General features: G+C 36.0%; 1 protein-coding gene across 10 annotated transcripts in view; it reads left to right on the forward strand.

Annotated features, from left to right (window-relative positions):
• LOC117415660 (SH3 and multiple ankyrin repeat domains protein 3) overlaps positions 1 to 25727 on the forward strand; it is a 289648-nt gene that overhangs the window by 109470 nt on the left and 154451 nt on the right. For all 10 annotated transcript variants that reach the window (XR_004546440.3, XM_059027379.1, XM_034026268.3 and 7 more), the window contains 2 exons: positions 1183 to 1299; positions 10686 to 10763. Coding sequence is in view for 9 of the 10 variants with exons in the window: in XM_059027379.1 (XP_058883362.1) it covers positions 1183 to 1299; positions 10686 to 10763 (195 nt within the window). In the remaining variant the exon portion in view is untranslated. The remainder of the gene's footprint in view (positions 1 to 1182; positions 1300 to 10685; positions 10764 to 25727) is intronic.

Below are 25727 nucleotides of genomic sequence, written 5' to 3' on the forward strand. Positions count from 1 at the left end.
CTGAAATTGTCTTTTTCATAGTGGGTAAGCAAGACAGAGTAGGCTGGTCTATTTACATGTAACATCACCCACACAAACCACCTTTGTGAAAGTAAGCAGGGTATTGATTGCAGAACTGTCTGGCAAACCAGCACCCAATAATTACCTACTGTTCAATGAACCAATTGCTTTGTTAAGTTTTGTGATAAATTATTAAGGTAAGTTAATAAAGGTCAAGCAGCCAAATCACACTATGTTAATAAAGGTTGTCACACATCCAGCTAAAGCTTTATACTGCAAAATAGTTCTTCATACCTTTAATACCATTTGTGCCTTCTATTATAAACAGAATACAATCGAATCTAGCATGTCTGGCCCTGTTAGATACAATACCTTCTATTAACTGATAGACCTCTGGCATGTGTTATTTACACATGCTGCTACCAACTGAACGGTGCAGATGAAACCTGGTCAATGGTTATTTTATTATGGATAATAAAATAGTAAATTTAGCTCTTAGCAGACAGAATAGATTAAGTTATATATAAAAACCAGGCGCTAGAGAACACAAGAGGGGTATTGCTGCAGACCTGGAGGCAGATGAAACGACAGTGGGTTTGGGAATGCAGTTTCACTTTTTACATGCTAGCAGTCACTGTTCACATAAAACAGAACAAAACAGAGAGGGATTAATATACTGTAATTAATGTACTGTTAATGTACTTCAGAAGCAGTTTGTGTGCGTGCTTCTTTTTTGTTTTCTTTTTTGTTTTGTTTTTTAAACTTTTTTTTTTTTGTTCTTTTTGGGTTTTTTTTTGCATAGTTTATGTGCAGTACTGTACTTTGGTGTTTTAGACTTTGTTAATTTATAATGCCCCGACATTAATAAACAACTACAATGCAGTATAACAACTCCCTCTGAGATATGATATTTTTATGTATCCGATGGACACCTTGAACCAATTAAATCAGATTTGACAGGTTCTACTGTATTAACAAAGATTTTTGATACATTCATTTTTTTTCTCAACAATAAGGAAGATGTTGTGCTTTTGTTTTATTTGAATGAATGCAACAACGCAATAAAAAAAACAAACAAGAAAATAGTAGCTGAGATTAAATAACTGTTTGAGACCTAATTCAGTGTGTCAGATCTACCAGTGAGCTTTTATATATTTATATATGATGTCTGTATCTCTCCAGGCCTGTCGCCATGGCCACGTTCAGCACCTGGAACACCTTCTCTTCTACGGAGCCGATCTGAGTGCCCAGAATGCCTCGGGGAACACTGCCCTCCATGTCTGTGCCCTCTACAACCAGGTAAGGGGAGGAGGCTGCCTGAATTGACAGGGAAGGATTAAACTAGTCCATATTTTTGGCTCATCTCGTTGAACTGCACTGCAGGCAGCATACCATTATAAGTCTGTCATTAGCCACCACAGCATGCAGATGAATGTGCATTTTTCTAGGGGGTTACTAAAATGCCATCTTACACTCAGAACCCTGTATATTGTTTATTATTATTTGTTTATTTAGCAGATGCCTTTATCCAAGGCGACTTACAGAGATTAGGGTGTGTGAACTATGCATCAGATGCAGAGTCACTTACAACTACGCCTCACCCGAAAGACGGAGCACAAGGAGGTTAAGTGACTTGCTCAGGGTCACACAGTGAGTCAGTGGCTGAGGTGGGATTCTTTAACCACTGGACCACACAGCCTCCTATTTTATTGTAAATTAAGAGAAAACAACCACTCCTCCAGGGACACAGACAAGTTTGGGATTCGACTCTTCAGCAATAACAGGCACACACTATCAGTTGGTTGTCAATATTATACATGCTGAGCTGACTGAATGAATACAGATTTTAAAAATACCTTTTAAACTTTAATAACCTCCATTTAGATGCAATGAATCTGGTTGTAAGTCCCTTTTTTGTGCCTTAGAGGTGATGATTAGATACAACACCAATACATTTATGATGGTTGTGTAACATGATATGCTTTCCTAAGTTCCATCTTCAATACGATTGACATGTTACTTAGCGTGAATGGGAATGTGTGTATCTAGTTTCACTTTTATCTTACACACTAAAACAGATGTCAGAAACAGGAGACGTTGGGGAGGTGAAAGTGTGTTATTATATTAATCAGGTGTGATGCATCACTGTTGTATAAGCAATGCAGTTGAAGGACAGATGTGAACGGTTAAGACGATTTAAGAAATTGTGTCTTCACTTAAGGATAAGCAGGTGGTACAGATAACATATTGACAGTTCTGTAAACAAAGGCTTCAAAACTACATGAAAGAATGTAAGTGTAGTTGTGTATGTACAGCGCTTCTTTGTTATGTGTTTGTGAAGTACAGCTATATCACTGCTTTCATCATAAGGTTCTCTAACTAATTACTACCAAATCCGATTTTCCCCAGGCAGGATATTGGTTGCATAATGTGGCTCCAAAATTTCAATTGGACACTGTGATAGAGATAGTGATGCTGAAATTGGCTTCAAAGTATGGAGGACACATTAAATAACTCAGCACTTGGCACACACTTGTAAATGTGTTTTTTTTAAAGCAGACATTCAGTCCCCTTTATTGAGCAGATCAATAGTATCTAGTTGAAAGGAGGATTCTAGATAGTAAGCAGCTTGCATAAAAGACAGAGGGAAGTATATATGTCTGGTCAGAGTTCCATCAATGGCTAAAAACTGTGATTTAATTGTAAAATCTCTAGCCGACTGCAAAAAGTCTATAACAGCTGGTTTCACAGATTGTGATTACCACTAATATCAGACCATCTTACGGATGAACGTTGGGTAGTCCAAGATCAGTGCTAGTCTGTAGTCTAGTCTTGCTCTGTTGGAGGTCTGAACTGTTGTGTAACATGTGCTGGTATAAAAAAAAAGAAAAAAATAATTAATAAGGTAATAACAATAACAATAACAATAACAGTAAGAAAGAAGTGCATTACTCATCTGCAGTGTGTCCACACTCCACAGTCTATTCATTTGATCTTAATGGGAGCAGATATAAATACTGCCATCATTTAAATTATTAAAATAGGACTCTACCAGACATTTGACATATGTGTACAAACATAAATACCTTTAAGAGACTCCTGTGCAGTGCTTGATTTTAAGAAACTTGGTAAACAAAGAAAACCCACTATATGCTAAAATTCCTAACTCTGCCCGTATTTAGATCCGCTGCTGTTTAAATCCACTGAATAGATAGATAGTCTTGGGCTTGCTGTTCACCTGGATTGTTTATCAGGTGTGCACGGTTTAAAGATTTAAAATCTAGAATTAAAAAACAGCTCTGCAAATAACCAAATGTTTAAAAAAATACATGGAATTGGAAATTAACCACATGAGGTGAAGTTACATAAAAGTAAATGCATAGAGTATGTTCAAACTGTTAGTTGGAATTTGTTGCTGAGTATTTTTAGGAGAGGTTAGTTTGAATTTACCAGTAGAAAATGCATTGGCTGTATGCCCTGGTGTAGGTCTTTCTTTGTATTAGTGCTTGCACTATTGAGATTTACCTGTCATGGCCTTGCAGGCACAAAATGAATAAACTAAACTAAATTATGTAAAGGATTATAGTGACCTGGAAATAGCTCAAAAATAGTTTTACTGCAAATGCTGTCTACTGTATAGTGTGTTTTCCTTCTTTTTATCTCTCTCATCATCTCACTGTAAACCCTTCATGTTTGCAGGTTTTGGGAGATTGATGCTTTCATCAAGATTTCAGGCACTAAAATACTTTTGTTTAGAGCTGAGATAGAGGAGAAAGACTGTGTTTATGTACTGCAAAGTTGCGTCAAAACATTAAGAACCTGTGCTATAAGATATTGGAAGAGAAAGACATAGGCAAAGCAAGTTCAGAATGTATCGGGACATTTAATGGCACGAGGTAGGCCACTTCTGAGATTACTATTGCTTAATTAGCTACACTGGTGGTGCTTGAATGTAATCTTTCAATTAAAATGGAATACCCTGTCAAACCTTGGTTGCAGTGTGATCTTGGAACAAGTATAAGCATTCACCTAACCACTTTGTTTTTCAAGCTACCATCTTGTTCCCATTAAAAGAAAGAAACCCTGTAAAAGTTCATAACATTGCCAAGGCTGCAGCTCTAATGGGATATCTTTATTTCTAAAGATTACTGTTGTAAGAACAGAACAGGACAAAGGTAACGGTAATTGTCACAGCAAACCTCCTCCTCCCCCTTCAGCCTCCACAGTATAACCCTCCTTGACTTGCACACAACACACATTTCATGGTCGTCGTATTACAATTCCAACAGAAAAGGAAAATAAGATTACATCTGCAACACTGGAGAGCCTGAGAGGTATGCCTTTGCATTGGGTTCATGTATACATTCAACATATCTATTTTAAGTCTTCTTAAGTAGTAGCTGTTGTCTGGTCTGAAATTGTAACTTTTCTGTTTTTCACAAGAACCCATCATAGTAAATTCTAGTTCAAGTATTTTGCATTTAAATCCAGTTGACCTGCCCCCCATCTTAGAGCTTCTCTTATGACAAGTGTACAGTTGTAGGCAGTGTCTATCATTTTTTTTTTTTTTTTAATGCAGACTGCTAGGATGCACATTACAGTACATAAATTTGAGCTTCTTGGAAACATATCCAGGCAAACTTTCTGTAATTTGATTGTAGCTACTGACCTTGGCAGTAAATTGAGTCACGACAGTCCCAGACAGATTAAATCAGTAGCAATTTCTTTCCTAATTCACACTTGGCTCTGGTTCTTCATGCTATTAGCCAGTTTAAGAATGTTGCAGGGACTGGCTGTATTCACATCACAGGTGCCATTACTGTGCCTTCCACAGCCAATATCCAGCTTAGTGCCAAAGTAAGAAAGCCAGTTTAGCTTGTTCTCTGTATGAGTTACCAAGGTGTCATCTTGACATAATATCTTTGACGCCTCAGATTTTTCAGAGTCATCTGCCCTTTACCAGCCTGTGCTTTGCCTTGACATTTTGATTTACTCTCTAACATACTGTAGGAATTGTCAGTGGTATGCAGTTTACATCTTGTGTACGTACGTGTCTAATAGAGCTTGAGCAAAATACTGTAGCGATAGAAAGGATTTTGAGGTGCTGCAGATACAGTTTGAAATGCTGTTAGATGTTATGCTAATTTATACAAGTATTTATTTTCAAAAGGATATTACATGTTTAGTATTAATATGCTACAGCTGGCCTAAAACTGCCCCCCCCCCCAAAAAAAAAAAAATCTGTAAAATGTTCATTATCAGGGCATAGTACATTTTTGTGCTATTTCCAGATGGCCCAAAATTACAAGTTTAAGTGCTCCCAGTTATAGTGAGATCAAAGATGCAGGTCTGTATCCTCTTAAGTGTTGAAATCTCCCAATGAATTTCAATGAGACAATTTGCTTAACATTACACATTTTCACTAGGCCTCGCTATTAGGTTTGAATCTCTCTCATGGTGTTGTATTAATATAACATACTGGACTATAATTATAAAATGTACTTATAATATATGGAAAAGTACTATACTGTAATTGCATCTCAGCCACGAGAGCACAAACTATGACTTTCCCAACTATTTTTCTTAGAATGTCTTTTAAACTGCTCACTGTTGTTTTTTAATTAAACAAAATTCAAGCACTGAAAATGTCTGCCCGTTTTGAAAATCCCACAGCACCCAGCTCTACATAATGAGATGAGCTTTATTCACACTGTATTTACTAAGGGGTGATAATCGTAGTGTGCACCTTAAAGTGAGCGATAATTAGTTTGTTTGGAAGCCAGGCTTTGACCACTAATAGGCACACTATTTAAACCTAGTTCTCTGGGCTGAAATCTATCTGGCATCGTCGAGGCATTACTTGCATTAAAGTTTTCATTTAGAGCAGTGAAAATTACCTGTAAATAACAGGTTATATGAAGCATTAAGCGTTATAGTTCATTACATTGGTACAAATAATAGAGTGGTTAAATAAAACACTGGACCAAACAAGGTATTATAATTTAAAACAACCTCCTCCACTAACATTTTTAACTCCTCTGCATGCAGTTTGAGATTGCGTTGCCTGTCCCCAGAGGAGGGCTGTGTCTGTTGATCGCTCATTTTCGGTCATTGTAAGCCACCTCCAACTTTCACAATAAGCCACTGACAAAAAGATACGTCTGGACTGCTGGGGCTTTTTATATCACAGTGGTCGATGCAATTATAACCTTGTAATTCACTGTAGCCCATCTATTATTTTATATATAATATTCAGAATACATAATTACCAAATAACAAGTTGTAATTTGAATACATACAGTACCTTGCAAGTTAGTTAATTCCCAGGGAGATTCACATTGGGTTTCAGACAAATAGCCACAAAAAAGGGCTAAGCTAAGCTATCACCAGTTTTGTGGGAACTTGCTACTATTACTATGTTAATCTGTGCTCTGGTAGAATCCTTGGACATTTCATTTTATCTTTCAGAACAGATTGTGATTATATTCACTGCATTGCAAAAGTAAGGAAAGAAATCAGCTGAATACAGATCAAATGGACCTACAAGGTTAACCTTTGGCTGCTACTGTATTAATATAGAATACTGAGTCCCCTGTAGTATCACCATGGCATTGCCCTATTATCTTTCTGATTTATTATTTCATGTTATTGAACAATTTAGTTCAATGAAATAATTAAGCTAAAGGAATAAAATAAGGTAAAGGAACAAAATGGCTTGAAGATCCTTTAGCAAGAAACCCATACTGTATGACATAATCTGACCTGACTTGTTTACATTGTTAAAATAAATAACTATGCACTACAGCAGTTTGCCTGCCTTTTTAAAGATAATCTAATTGTGAAACTGAATGAATTGTGGTAGGTGTAGTAGCACTGGCTGAGGGGCATCTGGAGTGCATCTGACCCCATCTGTCTGCTGACTGTGATACACACAACAATGCATAATTATAAGAATAATGTTAATTTTTACATTCATTCATTATATGTAGCTGTTAGGTAATAATGTTCATTGTTTTGTGTTTTAAATATTTAAATGGGCACATTATAATGAAAATGAAACACATTTTCTATGAGGTGCTATACTAACATACTCAACTATAAGAATAATGTAGTTTCTTTCTATAATAAATATCTATCAGACTAATGCAATGTTAGCGGCAGCAATTAACTCAAAAAGCATCAGTGATTTTATTATTGATGATGTAAAGTGCCACAGAACTTGCATAATGCAGATTTTGGTATTCAAGAGTGAGGCATGTATCTAAACTCTGGGATTTCTATATACTTTCTGAAAATTGCATTTTAAGCTTTTTCATTGTTTTAAAATACATTATAAAAATGTTTGAGTGTATAACTAATAATACTTGTTTGTTTTGTCAATTGAGTCGCCCTGGATAAGGGCGTCTGCTAAGAAATAAATAATAAAAATAATAATAAATAATAATAATAATTGAGTACCCAACAAATACAGTATACACAAACCTCCACACATATTGGGCAGTATTGGGTAAAAAATAACTTGTTGTCTACAGTTACTTAAAGTAATCCGATTCTGAAAGATCCTTTTTTTTTTTTATTTGGAGATGTGAAGTGCCAATCTGACATGCTTTGATTTTAGTGGCGGTCCTCTGTGCCAAAGTCATTTTTCATTTGAACTTTCATAAAATACATCCTATAGGTCTGAGCCCAGTTTGTATAGGACAGCTATTTAACCATTTCACCCACAATCACTATTAGCAAAAAAATACTGGAGGTACCATTTTTCATACTAGGACAAATAACTTATTTTGCATAATGGGGGCTTTTTACTCAAGGCATGAGGAATTGAGTCATTTGCAAAGAAAGAAAGAAAGAAAAACAGAAGGGTTGATTACTGTATATTTGTGTTTTATATTTTATTTACTGCATGTCTCAGACTCAGAATATCATCACAATCATGTGCTCCTGAAGTCTTGGGCAAGGTGGATAGAGTATTACTGTATGCATCCACTGCAATCTCCCAACATTTCATATTCTGTTTCTTTAATCTGGCCACAAGAGGCTGCTGTAACTGTTCTCAAATACTAGTTTCTTCATAACTTGTGGTGAGCAGCTGACATGACCAGTCTAGTGCTGCAAAGTATTATAGTTAAACAGTTTGCCCTATATTTCTAAGTTATGAGTACAGTACAGTACAGTACAAATAATGTCTTAGAGACTAAGACTAGAGATCATGTAAAATATATCTATACAGGAATAGTCCATTTAACAAAGGTTACTATATAAAGTAGGTTTCATATATGTAGTTTTGAAAGAAACACATGTTTGAACAAACTTGTGTTTTCATTTTAAAACATGGTTTCTGGTACTATGTTCTTTTTTGTTGGCAATCTCTGTGTTGCCCTTCATTTCCCACCCATTCAAAAACTTATTTCCCATAGTAATCTTTATTTGAATCAAGCAGGACTTATCATATATATATATATATATATATATATATATATATATATATATATATATATATATATATGATATCATATGTCATATGTTCCACAAAGTGGTTTGCTAAATGCCTTTCTAATTTCCCTATGTCTTAAAACCAATCCATCCTAGTTTTTACAGATAAATCACAATCAGAAATATGAAATTCCTGTGCTTTAAATTAATACATTTTTTTGACTATTATTTCGATCAGTCTCATGATATTCTCTGTATAACATATTGCCTTTAGCCAGGCTTGACACCTGTCGACATTGTCCTTGGGAATAGATTGTTATTTGCGTTCCAGGAGTCAGACCACAGTGGTCTTAACTTCATTTGAAGGATGTGTAGAAGTGTGGGCTAATCCAGAATTTTCCAAAGGTGTTGTTGTGGCTGGCTACCTGCCATATACTGTAAGAGGAAGAAAAGGCGACAGAAAATATTACAGGCAAATTCTGTGGTACACTTGTTATGATTTTAATATACATTAATATACATTACTTGGAAGCAATACATTTATTTTCCTCAGCCAAGTGTTTTTTTGGGGGTTTTTTCTGACAATGTTAGAGGCCGAACCTCTGTTGTTGTGTTGAAGATGTATGGGGTTTCAATAAGAGATGGTGCATCAGATTTAATTGGTCCCAGTAGAGGCCCTTTGTCTTAATTACGGCAACCATGACACAGCGAGAGAGACACACTCATTATAGGTGCAGAAAGCTGATAGGTGAACACAATGGCCTTTCTTTACCCTCTTATTTAAACAAACACTTGTCTTCCACATGTGCCTCTAGTAATATAGATGCTTCATTGTCTTTATGAAGTGTGCGGTACATTGATGGCATGGGTCAAGATTTCAAATTATTTCCTTGATTTGTCTGTATGTATATAGGGTTGGAGCCTGAGCTGCTAAATGAGCAACAAAAAAAAGACTCTAGAAAATGTGAAAAGAACACAGAACTTTTAAAAAGGGTTCTTCCACAAACACATACCATGGGCTTTAGAATATGTCTCATATATTGCAATTATGCTTTGTTTATATAATCAAATGAGGGTATGTATATCCATGTTGCTTCTTGTACTTATAAAATGGACACAATATCTGAAATGCCACCAACAAAGCCTTGTTGTGTGTAACTGTGTAAAATACTTTTAATAGTGGTGTAACAGGGGTGTACTGTTACTGGGTGGGTATCCGGTGAGAAACAGGAGAGACATTGAAATTGAAAACGCCGCTCAGGCGTCCAGGTTTTATTAATAAACAAGAGGTTGCAGGCAGTTGCAGTGGTTGGTGGCCATCACTAGGGTTCCAGTATTGGTAGTCCTAGTGCGGAAGGATAGATACACACATTAACATAAACTAAATAAACTGGGGTGGGATTAAAATCCCCTAAATTAATCTCTACCCTAAAATTGTAACAATTATCCCGGTTAAACACACAGTGATAATCATGGGTGGTCCATCCAGTTCACAATAAATTGTTAGCTCTCAAAAAGGGTTTTAGGTATACTAGTTCATGAAATACAATATTAAAATTTTAAATGATATATTTGTGATATGTAAGCATTAAAGTTTACATTCCCTGCTTGTTAGTTTTCGTAGTAAGCGACAGTATCAGAAGGCTAATTATTATTATTATTATTATTATTTATTTCTTAGCAGACGCCCTAATTCAGGGTGTCTTATAATTGTTACAAGATATCACATTATTTTTACATACAATTACATTATTTTTTTACATACAATTACCACAACTGCTAAATCAATTGCTAAAATGTAAAAGCAAGGAAAGAAAATTCTCAATTCTGAGATTTTTTTTCTCTTTGTAAAAGTTTCTAGCTAATAATGAGACTAGCATTGGAGAGAAGGAGTGGGAGGACATGAGTTCATCTGTGAGTAACAGAATATTAATGCAGACTTACCACAGTGTTATTTGCATTATTGGTTTATATTTAAAATATATAAAATGATCGTGTTTTACCAATAACATTACTGCTAGTGTAGATAAAGGTAAGTCTTCCATCTCAGCTAGAACAGTTGAGGCATGTTTTTGAATGCTTTGCACAAGCATGTTACCTGCTGCTGATTCATTATCTGAGTGAAGTTGGTCCCAGCAATATTTATTCTAATTGTTTATCCTGCACTGCATTTATGTATTTCTTATATTCCACAGGTGTCAGGGAAATTTCATAAAGAATCCATTTTTTTGTATTCTTTTCTTTTCTAGGATAGCTGTGCAAGGGTTCTCTTGTTCCGTGGTGCAAGAAAAGAAATCAAAAACTACAACAGTCAAACAGCATTTCAGGTAGGAGATGGGTTCAGCTTTGACTGCCACCAGTCTTTCCTTTTTTCATGAAGTATGCAATTGGTCAACTTAGTGAGATGGTTCCAATGCATTTACTTGTCTACAATGAGAAGTGCACTGAGTCCACGGGGACCTGGTGGAAGTCAGGATGTATAACACGGCACTCTATAATAATCACAACATCATAATCACACATTATTTAAAATACTCACTTCACAAAACAGACTGTATATGGGACAACCTATTTTTTTGTATAGACTGGCATTATTTTTCAATATTCCCCAGTTCAACTGGTTACTAGGATTCTGAGCCAAACTACAACCTTCAAGGTGATCCAAGTGACTCTGAATCTGGAGTTAATTTCCATCACCCTGTTGTTCTCATCTATTTAATTTTTTTTTTTTTTTTTTACTTCAAAAGTAAACCTCCTCAACATTCAAAGTTGTTTACAAATGCCAAAACACTCCAAGTAAAGGTATCGATGTAATGGGTTATAGCCCTGTAAACCATTAGATTTTTGGGTTATATGCTCATAGTTATTGTGGATATAGACCATGGATTTGAGTCGGTTCATATCAACATGGTCTTGATATTAGCCGTTTTGTACAGCTTCAGTCAATACCATTATTACCATCCTCAGACCCAGTAATGAATGAAAGCAAGGTCAGTGTAGAAACATCACAAGGAGCCTATAGCCGGTCTGCGGGTGGCAGAGTGATATTGTCTTGACACTTATTACACAGTACCCAGAGGTCAGGCCAAAAATACTGCTTGTGATGAATGACTAACAATTCTATAGGATAACCATCTGCAGCAGCACCTGAGAGACAGACAGTGTGAGAGTAAGGCTCAGGTTGTGTTTCTTTTGGTTGTAAAACTGTGACATGCAGTTTATTTTACATTTAATAAGAACATATTTGTAGTTGTTGTTCTCATGGTTTTAGATTTGAGTGTGCTTGAGACTTTTATTAGAAATCTTGTCATATATGTGTTGCTGACATCTAAATGTATTAGAATTTAAAAAGCAGGTACTGTACCTACATACTTCCAGCACCATAAACCTAAACCCCTCATGTTCATCTGCTGAGTAGCACTCTCAAGGGAAAGCTTGCAGTGTTGCTGAACAATGCAATAGATACAGCCTTGATGGAAAACATTGATCCCAACATGGGGAATTGAGTCTGTGCTTTACACTTTAACCACAATCTAAAATGCTTTATCATAATCTTGCCAAGCACTTTTCTGTCTCCTTCAGTTGTGGCAGGGCTGCTTCAAGCATGCGTGAGCTGTGATTGAGTGCAGGATCTGGGGGGAAATTAGAACAACACAATGTTCACTGGGGTTCATTAATATGGTGGCAGTTTAGGTGAGACAAAGGGAAAATGGTGACTTTTACCATTTTTTTGTACAAAATTATGTATCTATTGGATACAAATCCATTGACAATCAAGCAAAAACATTTGTACAGAAAAGTGATTAAACATAGTCATTCATATTTCATACATCTCTACAAAAGATTATTTATGGTACCCAGTCAAAGCATGTTTCTTATTGGCCTTTCATACATCAAACTTACCCACATTAGTGACACTTGAGAAAGCTTTCAGAACACTAATTTAGTTTATTACTTTACAACTTAAACAGAGCCATCATTAACTTTCTATTTAGCAATTTCAAGATTGTCCTGAAGTTCGTAATTGTTACAAATCCTCAGCTATTGTGTCCTCAATGGCTTTTTCAGTGCACTTAAGACATTTAAATGTGTGGATGATCCTACAGCCATTAATGCTGTTCATGCCAGGGGCTGGTCTCAAAACTACAGATTTTTCACATCACTAGTTCACATTAAAATATCGATATGGTTGCAGCTCTTACAGTAGTACTGTTGACAACATATGTTATCTTAGATGTTTGTATCAATGATTTTGGGCCAAAGTTATCCCAGAGATTAGGTTGGCCCTCAGTTGAGGTCTTACATTTATCCAAGAGAACTGGCGATTCTGAACCAACCAACATAGGCACGACATTGTAGTACTCAAGCCAGATCCCAATATTAGTTTTTTGTAAGTATATGTTCATGTATGTTGTATCAAACGAAAGGTTAACACTCCAGGAGAGGTATAGTTGTCTCCACTGCAGCTAGCTAATTGTGACCAACACCCAACCAAACTGACTGATTATCAACGCTGGCCCAACAGTTTCTAGTTATCTGGATAAAAATAGCTGTCACAAAAATGGTTGTTCTGTAAGAATGATTTCTAGTTGTTTATTACATGTATTGTGCATGTTTGCCTTGGACCATGACAGAACAGAATTTGTATCACAATTAGCCCAACTCTGCAGTTTTATTGCAACTGTAGTCCCTGTTACACTCTTAAATGGTACTGTTAAAGCAATGAGAAGAGGTATTTGATCCAACATAGGTGAATGCAATTGAAATTCAACACATTGAACTGTAGGAATAACATTTGGTTTGTTCAGTGTTTTTCGAAAGTCCCAGACATATTTTACTTAAGGCCTGGTCACATGGGCGACATTTCTCAACGGCAACAAGGAGGCGACAGTTATTGCCGGCTTGTCGCCTCATGTGACCACCCTGGGCAACACCCCGGTGATACACCAGCAATACACCAGCAACACGCCAACGACATGTCTCCCACTTGATGTTCTATTTTTCAGGTAACACGAGGGCAACATTTTCAATACCAGCCAATCAAATTTGATAGTCGTGTCACATGATGATAAGGCTTGACCATAACGTCAGACAGTGTATATGATTCTGATTCCTGCATTTCATCCAATTAATTATATGTAATCTATAGATATACAATACAGTGTGTATGTGGATAAGCGAATGTTAATGTCCACGATTACAGTAACATATTTAAGCTATGAATACATTCTACAATGATAAAATACATGTGTAGCGTATTTTTATACAGAATATGTTTGATTTTAAATTAATTTGCTGTGTATGCAGTTATGGAGGATAATTTGTGCCAAAATTAAAAAATAAATAGATAATAGATGTAATTTATTTCCATATTTAGTTATTTATTTATTTCATTATTTCGTTATTTATTTATTTATTGTGTTGTTTATTTATGTATTTATTTTGTTATTTCATTTTTTATTTATTTTGTTGTTTGTTTATGTATTTATTTATTTTTTTTGTTTGTTATAATGTAATTAGTACAATTTTTATCGTAGTCTTCCTTCGCAGCATGTTTACATCTCATGACAGAAGCGTGCATTATGATTGGTTTGCATTACGTTGTTGCCTGTGTGTTGCCAGCTTGTCGACTGCAGGCTTGTCTCCCATGTGACCACCTCAAACTGTAAGACAACACGCAGGCAACAAATGTGTTCCTCTTGTTGCCGTCGACAAAAGTTACCCGTGTGACCAGGCCTTTATTGGCCTTTTCATACATCAACTTGCAGAACACTAAATTGGTTTATTACTTTACAACTCCAGCAGATCCATCGTTAACTTTCTATTTAGCAATTCCAAGATGGTCCTTTAGCACCTTAATTGTTATAAATTCTGAGCTGTGTTGATCTTCTGGCTTTTTCAGTCCACTCAAGACATTTCAATTTGTCAACAACTCTGCAGCCATTAATACCATTTATGCTAGGGGCTGGTCTCAAAACTACAATTTCTTTACATACAAGTGTTGATTATATTTTTGTTTCATCAGACCATATATTTTAACTATTGATCTTTGAAAATGCAGTATAAAATTATGTCAGAGATGCAATTTTATATATTTCAGCATTCATGTCGGTGTGCATATCATAATAATTTGTCAAGGGGGATATATATTACACAAGTGTTTTTCTTATTACTAAATTTCCATCCAACCTCTATATATTAGGATGGGCAGAAAATGTGTGCATGCTGATAATTTCACCACACCTAAACTTTAGTCATATAATGCATGCTGTAGTCTGGAACCACATAAGATTTATCATCACTAAATGTTTGCATTTAAAGAGCCTTTGGCCGTGTAACTGTCCTTCAATGTGTCTGGACTGGGTGTTTTGTGAATACCATAATTTATTTTTACTTTTACTTTTCCAAACTTAATAAAGTACCCTGAATTGAAATGTTTTTTTCAGTAATGTTTTAATATTTCAGGTTACCCTGACATATGTTTGGTATATCTTTTAGTGACAGTTCAGAATTCCATATAAGCTTGACATGAAATCAATCTGAGCCAACATCGTGCAAGGCCTGGCGATGTAATAAATCCCAGTGGTATGTGCCCCAGAGTCAGCCTTTTCTGTATTGTGAAATGTGAGGATGTTGATGAATCAATTCTTCTGCAGCACATTGTATTACACTAATGGCAAGCCTAAAATGGTGTGCAATCATTTTGTGTTACGTACAACCAAAACTGAACACCTGTTCACCTTGAGTAGAAACATTGGGGCAGGGGGCAATTCAGTGTTAAACAAGAGTGAACACCTATAAAGAGATCAAATCAAAGTTTTGGCTTGGACCAATACGTGGTCAGATATAAAGAGCAGGAGTCCAAAAACATATAAAAATGTGAATGTGTGTGAGTGTGTGTGTTATTTGAATTTGATAAAAACATGTTGACATTTAATTTGGCTAATAGACATTCTTAAGAGAGAATCTGATTGACTGGGATAAATTAATCATAATCCATTGTGTATGTATAGCTGAAAAAAGTGTCACACAAGATAAATTAGGGACATTGTCTCGATACAGTGTCTAAGTCTCATATGTCAGAAATGTTCTTTAGGTATAGCAATAAATACATATTTTCAGGGTTACTGTATATAAACCCTGCATGCCTGATGTGTTGGTGACCATTACCTTGACCCAAAATGCCTGCCATATTGCGGTCATGTGACCTTTGAAGTTACAGCTGCCTAGAGACAGTGCACTTTGAACTACGGTTTACTGTTTGGTACACAGCTGCACTTTGCTTTTCTTACTTACGGCCCATTACAGATGGCAATGCAGTGGAAATTAACCCTTTCACTGCCACATTGCTGTAATCCTCTGAATATACAGATATCACAACTCCATATTACTTCATGTTTACAAGCAATTCAATCTGAAATGAAATCCCCCTTAGAATTATACTAAAGGGGATGTTTTGTTTTTCTTCATAACAAAAAGTGTATTATTATTATTATTATTATTATTATTATTATTATTATTATTATTATTATTATTCTTAGTAGTAGTAGTAGTAGTCGTAGTAGTAGTATTAGTCGTAGTTGTAGTAGTAGTAATAAATTACTGCACTTTAAAGTCTTCTGCCTACTGTCAGTGGTCAGGGAGTGGATTAAGTTACAGACGTATAGATATAATCTGTGAAAAGGCATGTAAAGCAAAACTGAAGAATACCAAGGTCAGCAATGCATGTCTCTCAGCCTGTCACCAGGGCTCTAAGCTGGCAGTGTGAAGTACCACATCGGTCTTATTAACTGAAATAATTGTTTGTAAGCTTCAGTGGCATTTCATTTTCCTGAAATCCAATTTTGTATTATACGGTTGATTTATTTATTTAGTTTACTAAGTCTATGTTATACAAGTAGTTCAGAGAAATGCAACATATGCTTTTAGGGTCCCGATTGAAAGGTGCATTTGCTTCAGGTCCCAAAAATAATTTCTACATTGGTTTGGACCAAAACACAAAATATGACCAGCCACAATCCTCAGTCATGTATTAGTGTGGATTGAATCACACTCGTATTCTGGTTATTCAAAATTCAAACAAAACCAAATAACTATTACGACCATACTAACATCATAGACATAAAAGAGAAAAGATGAGATGATTAGCTAACTCGGAATAATAAAATATTTTAGAAGTGGGGAAAAAATGGTTAATAATAACTTATGCCTACTTGTTCTGCAGGTTTCAGAAAATGGATAACGTGTAGGGTAGATTCCATTGCTCCTCTGTAACAGCTTGTTTAACAAAGTATTTTACAAATATTTGAAGAGGAGACACCTGTCAAGTCAGAGGTACCAAGAGTTTAAAAAAGGGATAAATTGGGCAATAAATGTCTCATCCCAATGTCTCAATACTTGAAGGGACAGTCAAGTCATTTCAGAAATGTTATTAATTGGTTTTAGGAATTGTTGCATTATTTTGCCCCTGAATTAAAGTATATTTAAAATTATTATTAACAGAAATGTGATCACTGGTTCCATTTTCTTCTTTTGAGGACTGTTTGGTTCTTTAGTTGTCTTTTATACTCATTTTGAATATACAGATATTTCAAAGATAATGCTATAGATGAAAATGTGATGCTGCTCCCTGGTGTGTAATGTTCAGATCAGGTGCCAGGATGCTGCAATTTATATAGAGAGAGCTGTGTTTGAAGTATTTGCCCATTTAATTTTTTTTTTTTTAATCTTTACCTGCGGGGCAATGGGAATTATTTTTGAGTTGTTACGGTGGGTACACACACAAAAACATGCCATATTGTTGAAGCCTGAGTGAGCTATTTAGTGAGGGCCTTGAACAACTGCCAGGCACATCAAACATTCAGAACAGGATTCCTCCACAATACCATGCACTTGCTCATGTCAGCAGGTCTGACATGCACTTTAGATTTCTTCTAAATACAACAGTGACGTGTAACATGTCCCAAACAACCAGCCGACAACATTTTTTTTTATTTCATTGCATCAGTCTTCTTTAAAACCATGAATGTGTCAGTTAAAGTAAAAATGAAAGGCTCAATGATGTATACATGAATTAGTTCACAAATCTAATCACTGCTGTGGTGTACCTTTTATTTGCTTTTTTTGCTTTAAATGTATTTTTTGGGGGGTATAAATCCATCCCCGGATCCATTTTCCAGTTTAAATAGTGCTGAGTGGCTTCACTCGTCTTACACTTCTTACACTATCAGACTGTTGCGTCCCCTGCACGGTATTTAAATGTATTTCCAGTGTTCCATGTATGTCAAGACATGATTTTAATTCAAGCAAGAACAGTGAAAGATATGACCATGCCTTGAGTAATGAAGATCGCCTGGTTGCTATCGGCATGATTGAAGGCGGCCTGTCTGTGAGAGAAGTTGCCCGGACAATGAGATGTTCTGGTTCAACAATCAGCAGACTAGTCCAGAGAAACCAGGAAACCGGCTCTGTGAGGGACAGGGCACGTCCTGGAAGGCAGAGGGTCACCACACCGGCCCAGGACTGTCACATCCGACTGATCCATCTGCGTAATCGTTTTCAGACTGCTGTGGCTATGGAATGAGAAGTTCCAGGAAGAAATAACCTGTGCATCAGCAGAATGACTGTAGCTCGTCGTCTGAGTCCAATAGAACATCTGTGGGACCAAATCACCAGTGCCATCCACAGGAGACAACCATGACAAGCCAACCTTCGCCAGCTGGCTGCAGCTGCACAGGAGGAGTGGCGGAACATCCCACAGCAGTCTATCCAGAGGCTGATCAGGTCTATGCATCAACGCTGCCAGGATTATGTTAATGCTCAGGGAGGTCATACCAGATACTAACTTTGTAATGTTTTCATTTTGACTGTGTGTCACGTTTCATACAGAAAACTTATCATGATTCTTTGATCTGTATTTTTGTTCACATTTTCTGTGATTTTGTTTGATATCTATGTTTAAAATATTTGATAAAATCCATTAGACCTGAGTGTTGCAGGTTTTTTTGTGCATCAGTATACACATGGCCAGGTTAAATTGGGATCCTGCTAAACTAATAAAAAACACACTTTTGTTAATGTGCAGGGTCTTCACCCTGCCATAATGCTGCTTTTCAAATGTATGAATGGAAAACCATGCTGCCTGGGGCTTTCCGAATTAAAGAACAACATACATACAGACATACATACACCTGTCATTTATATAGTTACATTCTGTTTGCTGGTTAGAAGAACCTCAGCATTGACTACCAAAAAAAAAAGAAAATGTTCATAATTATCCTAATTTTAAAATGTACCTAGTGTGGCTGTTTAATGTCTTGGGTTTTGAGGTACATCCTTTAGGGCTATACATATGAATTGGTATATACATATGTAGATGTACAGTATACAGTTTCCTACTGTTGTTATCTAGTCTGTACATTTTAGTTTGTTTTAGATCAATATTCATTTTTTGCATTTTTTTCACATCAGAACCCCCTTTGCAACTACCTTATATACTGTGATCATACTGTGCCTCAGGTATGCAAGCTAAAAAGTCTCTTTGTTTTAAGGTATTTAAGTAAATCGAGTTAGTGTGAAATTAATTGTCATTGACCCAATATTCCACGTGAAATCAATGTGCATTTGTTTATGCGCAAGGCATGAGGGCATGATGCGCTAAAGAAACGTGACAAACACTGAAATAATTAGACAGCTGGTAGAAACGACTGTTTAATGAACCGAAACTGATCTGTGAAAAGATGATTAGCCTTGTTGTGAGCAGGGCTGGATTAACCCATCACTGGGTCCTAGGCAAGCATACACTGGGCCCTGTACCCCTGAACGAACAGCCACACACACATACATACACATACTTCTATATACATTATAGTCTTTATATCTAGCGCTCCACCCTTTTACAACAGGTAAAATTCTCAGTTTGAAGTATGAACGACTGAATGATGGTAAATACATTTCAGAATAAAACTGGAAAAATCTGAAGCCTACGTTAAATCCTGTAGCACAGCTCGACGATGACTTTTCCTGATTTACGGAATAAAAAGGCAACAGCTCAAACAAACAAGGAACACCATATGAAGTTGAAAAAGGTAATATATAGAAGGCTGCTTAAACTTTTTTTCACTAACAGTAGCTCCACAATAGTCCATGAAAATAAAAAGTAAAAAACAAACATGCCTGTACATTGTTCTGTAATCAAATATGTTACAGTTTACTGCACGCCAAATCGTCAATGTTTCCTTGTTTTTTTGTTGATTGGGTGGGTTTTGACTTGCTTCATTAAAAAAAATGCTCTTTTCTCAAGAGCAGAGAAATTGCCAATGTTTTGGCATACAAGTAAGTTCAGGTGTTGCATATGGTTGATGTCTGTACCCTATAAAATTATGTACCCTTGATTCCACACCAAAACAGCTGCATTTTTTCAAAGATCGCTGGACGTGAACACCTGATGTTTCTGAACAGTATTTACATGTAATACAATGAAAATGTGTTTTAAAAGAAACAAAAAGTTGTATAAGGTTCCTTTATCAAGGGTTTCATGTATTGAGCAACACAGGAGGCTGAACATACTGTATATCTAGAAAATCAATGGTGTTAAATGTGCTATTTATTTTACCGCATAATTAGTTTTGTCTTGTTTACAATATTTGTTGCAAGCTGCAGCAGAATGCAATGGAGAACACAACAGGGCTCGGGCATAGAAATACCGCACGTGCACATCCAGCGATCTTTTAAAAACTGCATCTGCACAAGCATGGAATAATGTGGGGATACAGAATTCTATGGGGTAATGTTACAGAAATCTGCATTACACCAGTCAGAAAAATTTGATTTTGAGATACATGCCTTGGTTCGAATGTCAGTGAGTGAAGTTTTTCAAGTCAAATCTTTATATGTAAAAAAAATATATACTGTATATAATAGTTTTGGGGCCCCACCTTGAGTTCGGGCCCCAGGCACATGCCTAGTTTGCCTATGCGTTAATCCAGCCCTGGTTAAATGTGGAAGAATTTGTAGTTGAAATTATAATGAGAAAAGCTAACTTACAAAAGGCTTTTAATCAAAGGCTGCATTTCAGCCACTGTTTACAATTCCTATATGACATATTTAGGGTTATATTTTTAAAGCTAGATTATCTGATGTTTAACCTTGGCTTAGACTCTTACACTTCTATAGATTTTAGTTAAAGGCCAAAAAGCTTTCAACTGTTATGCATGAAACTGCTTTGACATCCTATTAGAAAGAATGCGCTAAATGTGAAATGTGAATGTTAATTCCATGATCAAGACTTAAACCAGTCCTACTCTTGTTTAATTAATTAATTATAGTGTGTTGGTTTGCCATGTCTAAAATAAAGGCTTAGATGCTTGCAAAGGTTTATGCTTCCAGATAATGTGAGGTATTTAGGACTAAAGAATTTAAAAGGTAAAAATGTTTTTTGATTTGGTCAGTTCTTACCATTTAATCTATTTCCCTTTACATTTTGAATAACAGATTTACACAGTATTCACACTGGCTTTGTTTATGTGTAGCTTAGAAACTCCAAATTCTCTCTGCATTGTCATGAGAAGGTGATGTACCATGCACATACAGGAAGTGAGTGGCCAAACCATGGTTTGGCTAAAAATGGTGGGTAAATAAATAATGAAGCCCGCAGCAAAACATAGAAAGATATATTTTGTATCCTTACACTTTTGCTATTTTCGCATTTGTTGATTGGATAGATGATTGATTTAAGCTTAAACTTGTCAGTCCCTTAACAGTAAAATCCAATCCATGTTACTCTAGTCTTAATTAGAACATATGATACCAAGAACAAAAATGTCACATTTGTACCCCAAAATAACTGCAGGATATCGACTTCAGCAACAGGCTAGATGAGAGACCTTAAGTATATTTATGTAACACTATCTTGAATGTTTCTGTATTTTGAAAAGCACTTAGCAAGCTGTAAAACACATAAGAAGGGTTGTTTGTTTTCCTAGCTTTTTTATTTTATTTTATTTTATTTTTACTTTGGTGGCCTACTCAGTCGTCGTGCAAGGCCAAATTGGAACGCTGTCAGAAACTTTTAAATATCGGCTCCTGTCTTTTAATTAGGTAATTTGCATTTTGAAGGCGACTTACTGTATTTTTATTTTTTACTTTTGAACCAATCGCTTGTAGTAACCAATGGCTTGTTTTGCCTGCAGAAGGCTGGTTTGAAAGATGAATGCAGAAATAATATGAGCTTTTCAAGGTTTTGCTGTGTGCTTTTCTATTCTATGGTTTGCTTATGTAAGCTTAAGAGCGACTAATTAGTCTGACAGTAAAACCTTGAGTGACTCGAACTGCTCTTTAATTGCAGTCTAGAAGTAGGAGTTGGTGGTGGTGTGTTTTAAAGTCCACATTTAGTAGACATATATTATTTTAATAACATCCCTTTTGAAAGCTATTGGCACTGTAGGACCAAATCACTTATCTCTTAAGTCAAATGCCTTTTCCCTTCTAATTTGACAGCTTACAAATATATAGTTACAGCAACTCAGACAATGTGAGTGATTTTGCTATTCTGTTCTGTGGCTTTGTGGTGGTAAAGTACATATAATAACTGGTGAGCAATTTTTTCAATGGGTTTATTAACACCAGCAACCCAGCGTGAGCTGTAAAACTGAAAGGAATTCTAACGGTACCTCACATAGTTTCTGTCTTCTCTCACTATAAAAAAATACTGCATGGGGTAGTGTGTGAATGTGATAAATGAGAATTTAATGGGATTATGTATTATTGTTATTTATCTCTTAGCCGACACCCTTATCCAGGGCGACTTACAATTGTTACAAGATATCACATTATTTTTACATACAATTACCCATTTATACAGTTGGGTTTTTACTGGCGCAATCTATGTAAAGTACCTTGCTCAAGGGTACAGCAGCAGTGTCCCCCACCTGGGATTGATCCCACGACCCTCCAGTCAAGAGTCCAGAGCCCTAACCACTACTCCACACTGCTGCCCATGTAGCACCCCACCCCTCAGATGGGCATTCAATTCTCATATCACACACTACCCTATGCATTACTCTTAAATCATATAATCATCCAAGTGATATACTGTAAAACTACAAGCTACAGTAAATAATAACACATAACTGTACAGGATGCTCAGTGCAGATTGTTGCCAAGCTGCAGGTATTTTCTGCGGCCGGTTTTTCAAAACTTTGTTAATCGGATTTCCGTGTTTGATCTGGATTATATTGTGCGATTGGGTTTTTCAAAACATCGAAATGCGATCAGGATTACTGTGATCCGGATTTCGTTTTGGTAATCCGATCGCACTTGTAATCATGATTAAATGTTGCAATTGGGTTTTTCAGAATTTAAAGAGGAGATCGGGATTACTTTGATCCAAAATACCAGGATTATTGTGATCCTACTCCGGAGGTGGATTTAGCTTTTAAATAATCATAGAACATCGATATTTTGCTTGAATTGTCATGCAAACACACTCTATATGTCCAAATAGAGTGTTAGAATATAATATTTACATATTTATTTAAGTTTTGTATCCATGCAAGCAAAAAGGAAAACATGTATTTAGTGGTATAGCTTTAATAAAAAAAAAAATGACCACAATCTTATTTATTTTGTTAAATTAGGTTATATCATAAATAAGGCCTATATATATATATTTATATATATATATTAAGAACTAGCCTTACTTCAAAAAACTGGATTTTTGAATCGTGATTATTTGTTATCTGGATAAATATAATCCAGCAGTGACATTTTCTGAAAAACCAGATCAAAATGATCGAGATAAAAGTAATCTTGATCACAAAATATAGGATTACAAAATATAGGATTACAAAATCCGGATCACTTTGATTGAGATTAAAAATTTTGAAAAACCGGCCCCTGGTGTCAAAATCACAAGCAAGGGTACAAATGTAGAAGAGGTATGAAATTGGGTCTTTGTAGACCTGTTGTTTTATGTACCATGCTTTGTGATGCCATGTGCATGTATTTAAGAATCATGGTACGCAAGGTGTTGTAATATGCTGAAAGGAGGTGGATTGCATTAACCCCACAGCCTTTGTGATATTTCAGCATAACTCAACAGCCCAGAGTACCATAATTTGATTATAAAACAGCATCTAGCATCCCTACTTACAAACATACTAATTAGGCACTTATACTCTTGATAATGGTTTTCATTGGAGTGTCCTTCTGCAGTTTTAATAAAGAATGTTCAGGTGAATGGCGCTGTGTGTGTATGTGTGTGTGTGTGTGTGAGGTACTATATGTATTATTTTACAAACTATTGATCCCATGTGTATTTTTAATATAAATTACATTTTACTGGAGAATATTGGATTGAAAGAAGATGTTTGTGTAGAGAGAGGAGAAAGCCTTTCCAACATGGATGAAGGACAGTTTGAATTTGATTGGTTCGCTGTCACTGCCAGTAAAGCATATGGGATCAAGCATCTCTTTCTTCATGGCTCGCTTGCCAGTAGCTTCTCATGGATGGCTTATTTTTTGTTACCCGTTAGACATTATTTACCGTATTTGAAGCCTAGCTTTGGCGAGAACATGAACAGAAGTGAAGTCAGATCTTACTGAATGATGTATATCTATTTGATAGTCCTGCCGCTTCGCTCGGCTTCGACATCATTGATCCACTGGCTCCAGCTAGTAGGTGATGTTATCTGAGGCGCTGAGGATGTAATTAAAAAGCAGGTGAGTTTTGGGGCATTTTCAATATGTATTTTTGTAGTGAAAGTAGAGGACAGAGTGGATTATTAAAGTTCACATTCTGTTCACACTTTAGTGGTTTAACATTTCATTATCACTATTTTGTGATGAGGCCGCAGCTGTGGTGACATTGTGAAATTTGTCAATGGGTGGAACATGTGATTGACCAATCAGAGAGCAGTATCTCTGCCTGCCCTTCAATAATAATGCACTATATTAAATAAGACGAAGATGGTGATAAAGATAATGTACTAGTCTGCAAAAAAATAATAAATGGGACACTGCTTGTTAAATGACAGATAACTAGCCACATTTGCAATAAAGCATGGTGGTGGATTTGTTTAGGTTTTGATCTGGAATAGCATGGGGTTATTGAACAGGTGCTGCTTGGGAAGATGCCAAGTATAGGCAGGTACTGCCTCATAATTCACATCCAGAGCAGCCTATCTTGTTACAGTATTACCATTACAAACAACACAGCTTATATGTTAAAATTATACTGGAATACGATGCACAATATGTGTGTGGGTAAAAATGTTTTGTGGAGGGGGGGAAGGAACAATGATAAAAAACAGACTGTTCCAAAGGCACTGTTCACAGCAGTGTAACAGCCCTCTTTTCACTGCTTCACAGAACTAGGAATTGCATCACAACATGCTGGACCTGTTTCAAAGTGTCCAAGACTGCTTTGTTTCTGCTACTGCACATCATAGTAGTAATGCCCATGATACAGACAGTCAAGGGACAGAATCACATTCACAACAAAATCCAAGTCATATGTACTAAATAATACAAATAGCCACATTTTATTATTATTTATTTCTTAGCAGATGCCTTTATCCAGGGTTACTTACAATTGTTACAAGATACCACATTATTTCACATTATTTTTTTTTACATACAATTGCCCATTTATACAGTTTGGTTTTTACTGGAGCAATCTAGGTAAAATACCTTGCTCAAGGGTACAGCAGCAGTGTCATCCACCTAATATTGAACCCACGACCCTCCGGTCAGGAGTCCAGAGCCCTAACCACTACTCCACACTGCTGACCACATTTTACCTGTGGTTATGTGTAGCCCACATATGTCTATTTAACCAAAATACAATAGAATTTGTTAAAAAAAAAAAAAGGATAGGGCTATCAGCATGCAGTGAATTTACATCAAACCTGTCTGTCGTTCACATTTAGTTAGCTGTGCAGTAGATTAAATAGTCTTTTATCAGTTGTATAAAAAAAAAAACAGTTGCAATTTTGATGAAAGCCATAAGTATTTTTTTTCCCTACCTATGTAATTTTTTTTATATATATATATTCTGACCAAAAAAAAAGAAAATGCTAGTTGGAATACTGTAACATGGATGTCAGGGAATGTAAATTTGACGAGCAGCAGGAAAACAAAATTAATTAGACAGCTGGCATGAACTGCAATTAAACAGACAGAAGGCAAAGTGTGAGAACATAATTAGAGTTCGAGGGAAAGTGTGAAAAAAAAATATTGTTGTAATTAAACAAAGGATTGTATACAGAAGCCTTCTATCTGAATGCCTTTTT

Source organism: Acipenser ruthenus, chromosome 7, assembly GCF_902713425.1.
Source record: "Acipenser ruthenus chromosome 7, fAciRut3.2 maternal haplotype, whole genome shotgun sequence".
Lineage (NCBI taxonomy): Eukaryota > Metazoa > Chordata > Actinopteri > Acipenseriformes > Acipenseridae > Acipenser > Acipenser ruthenus.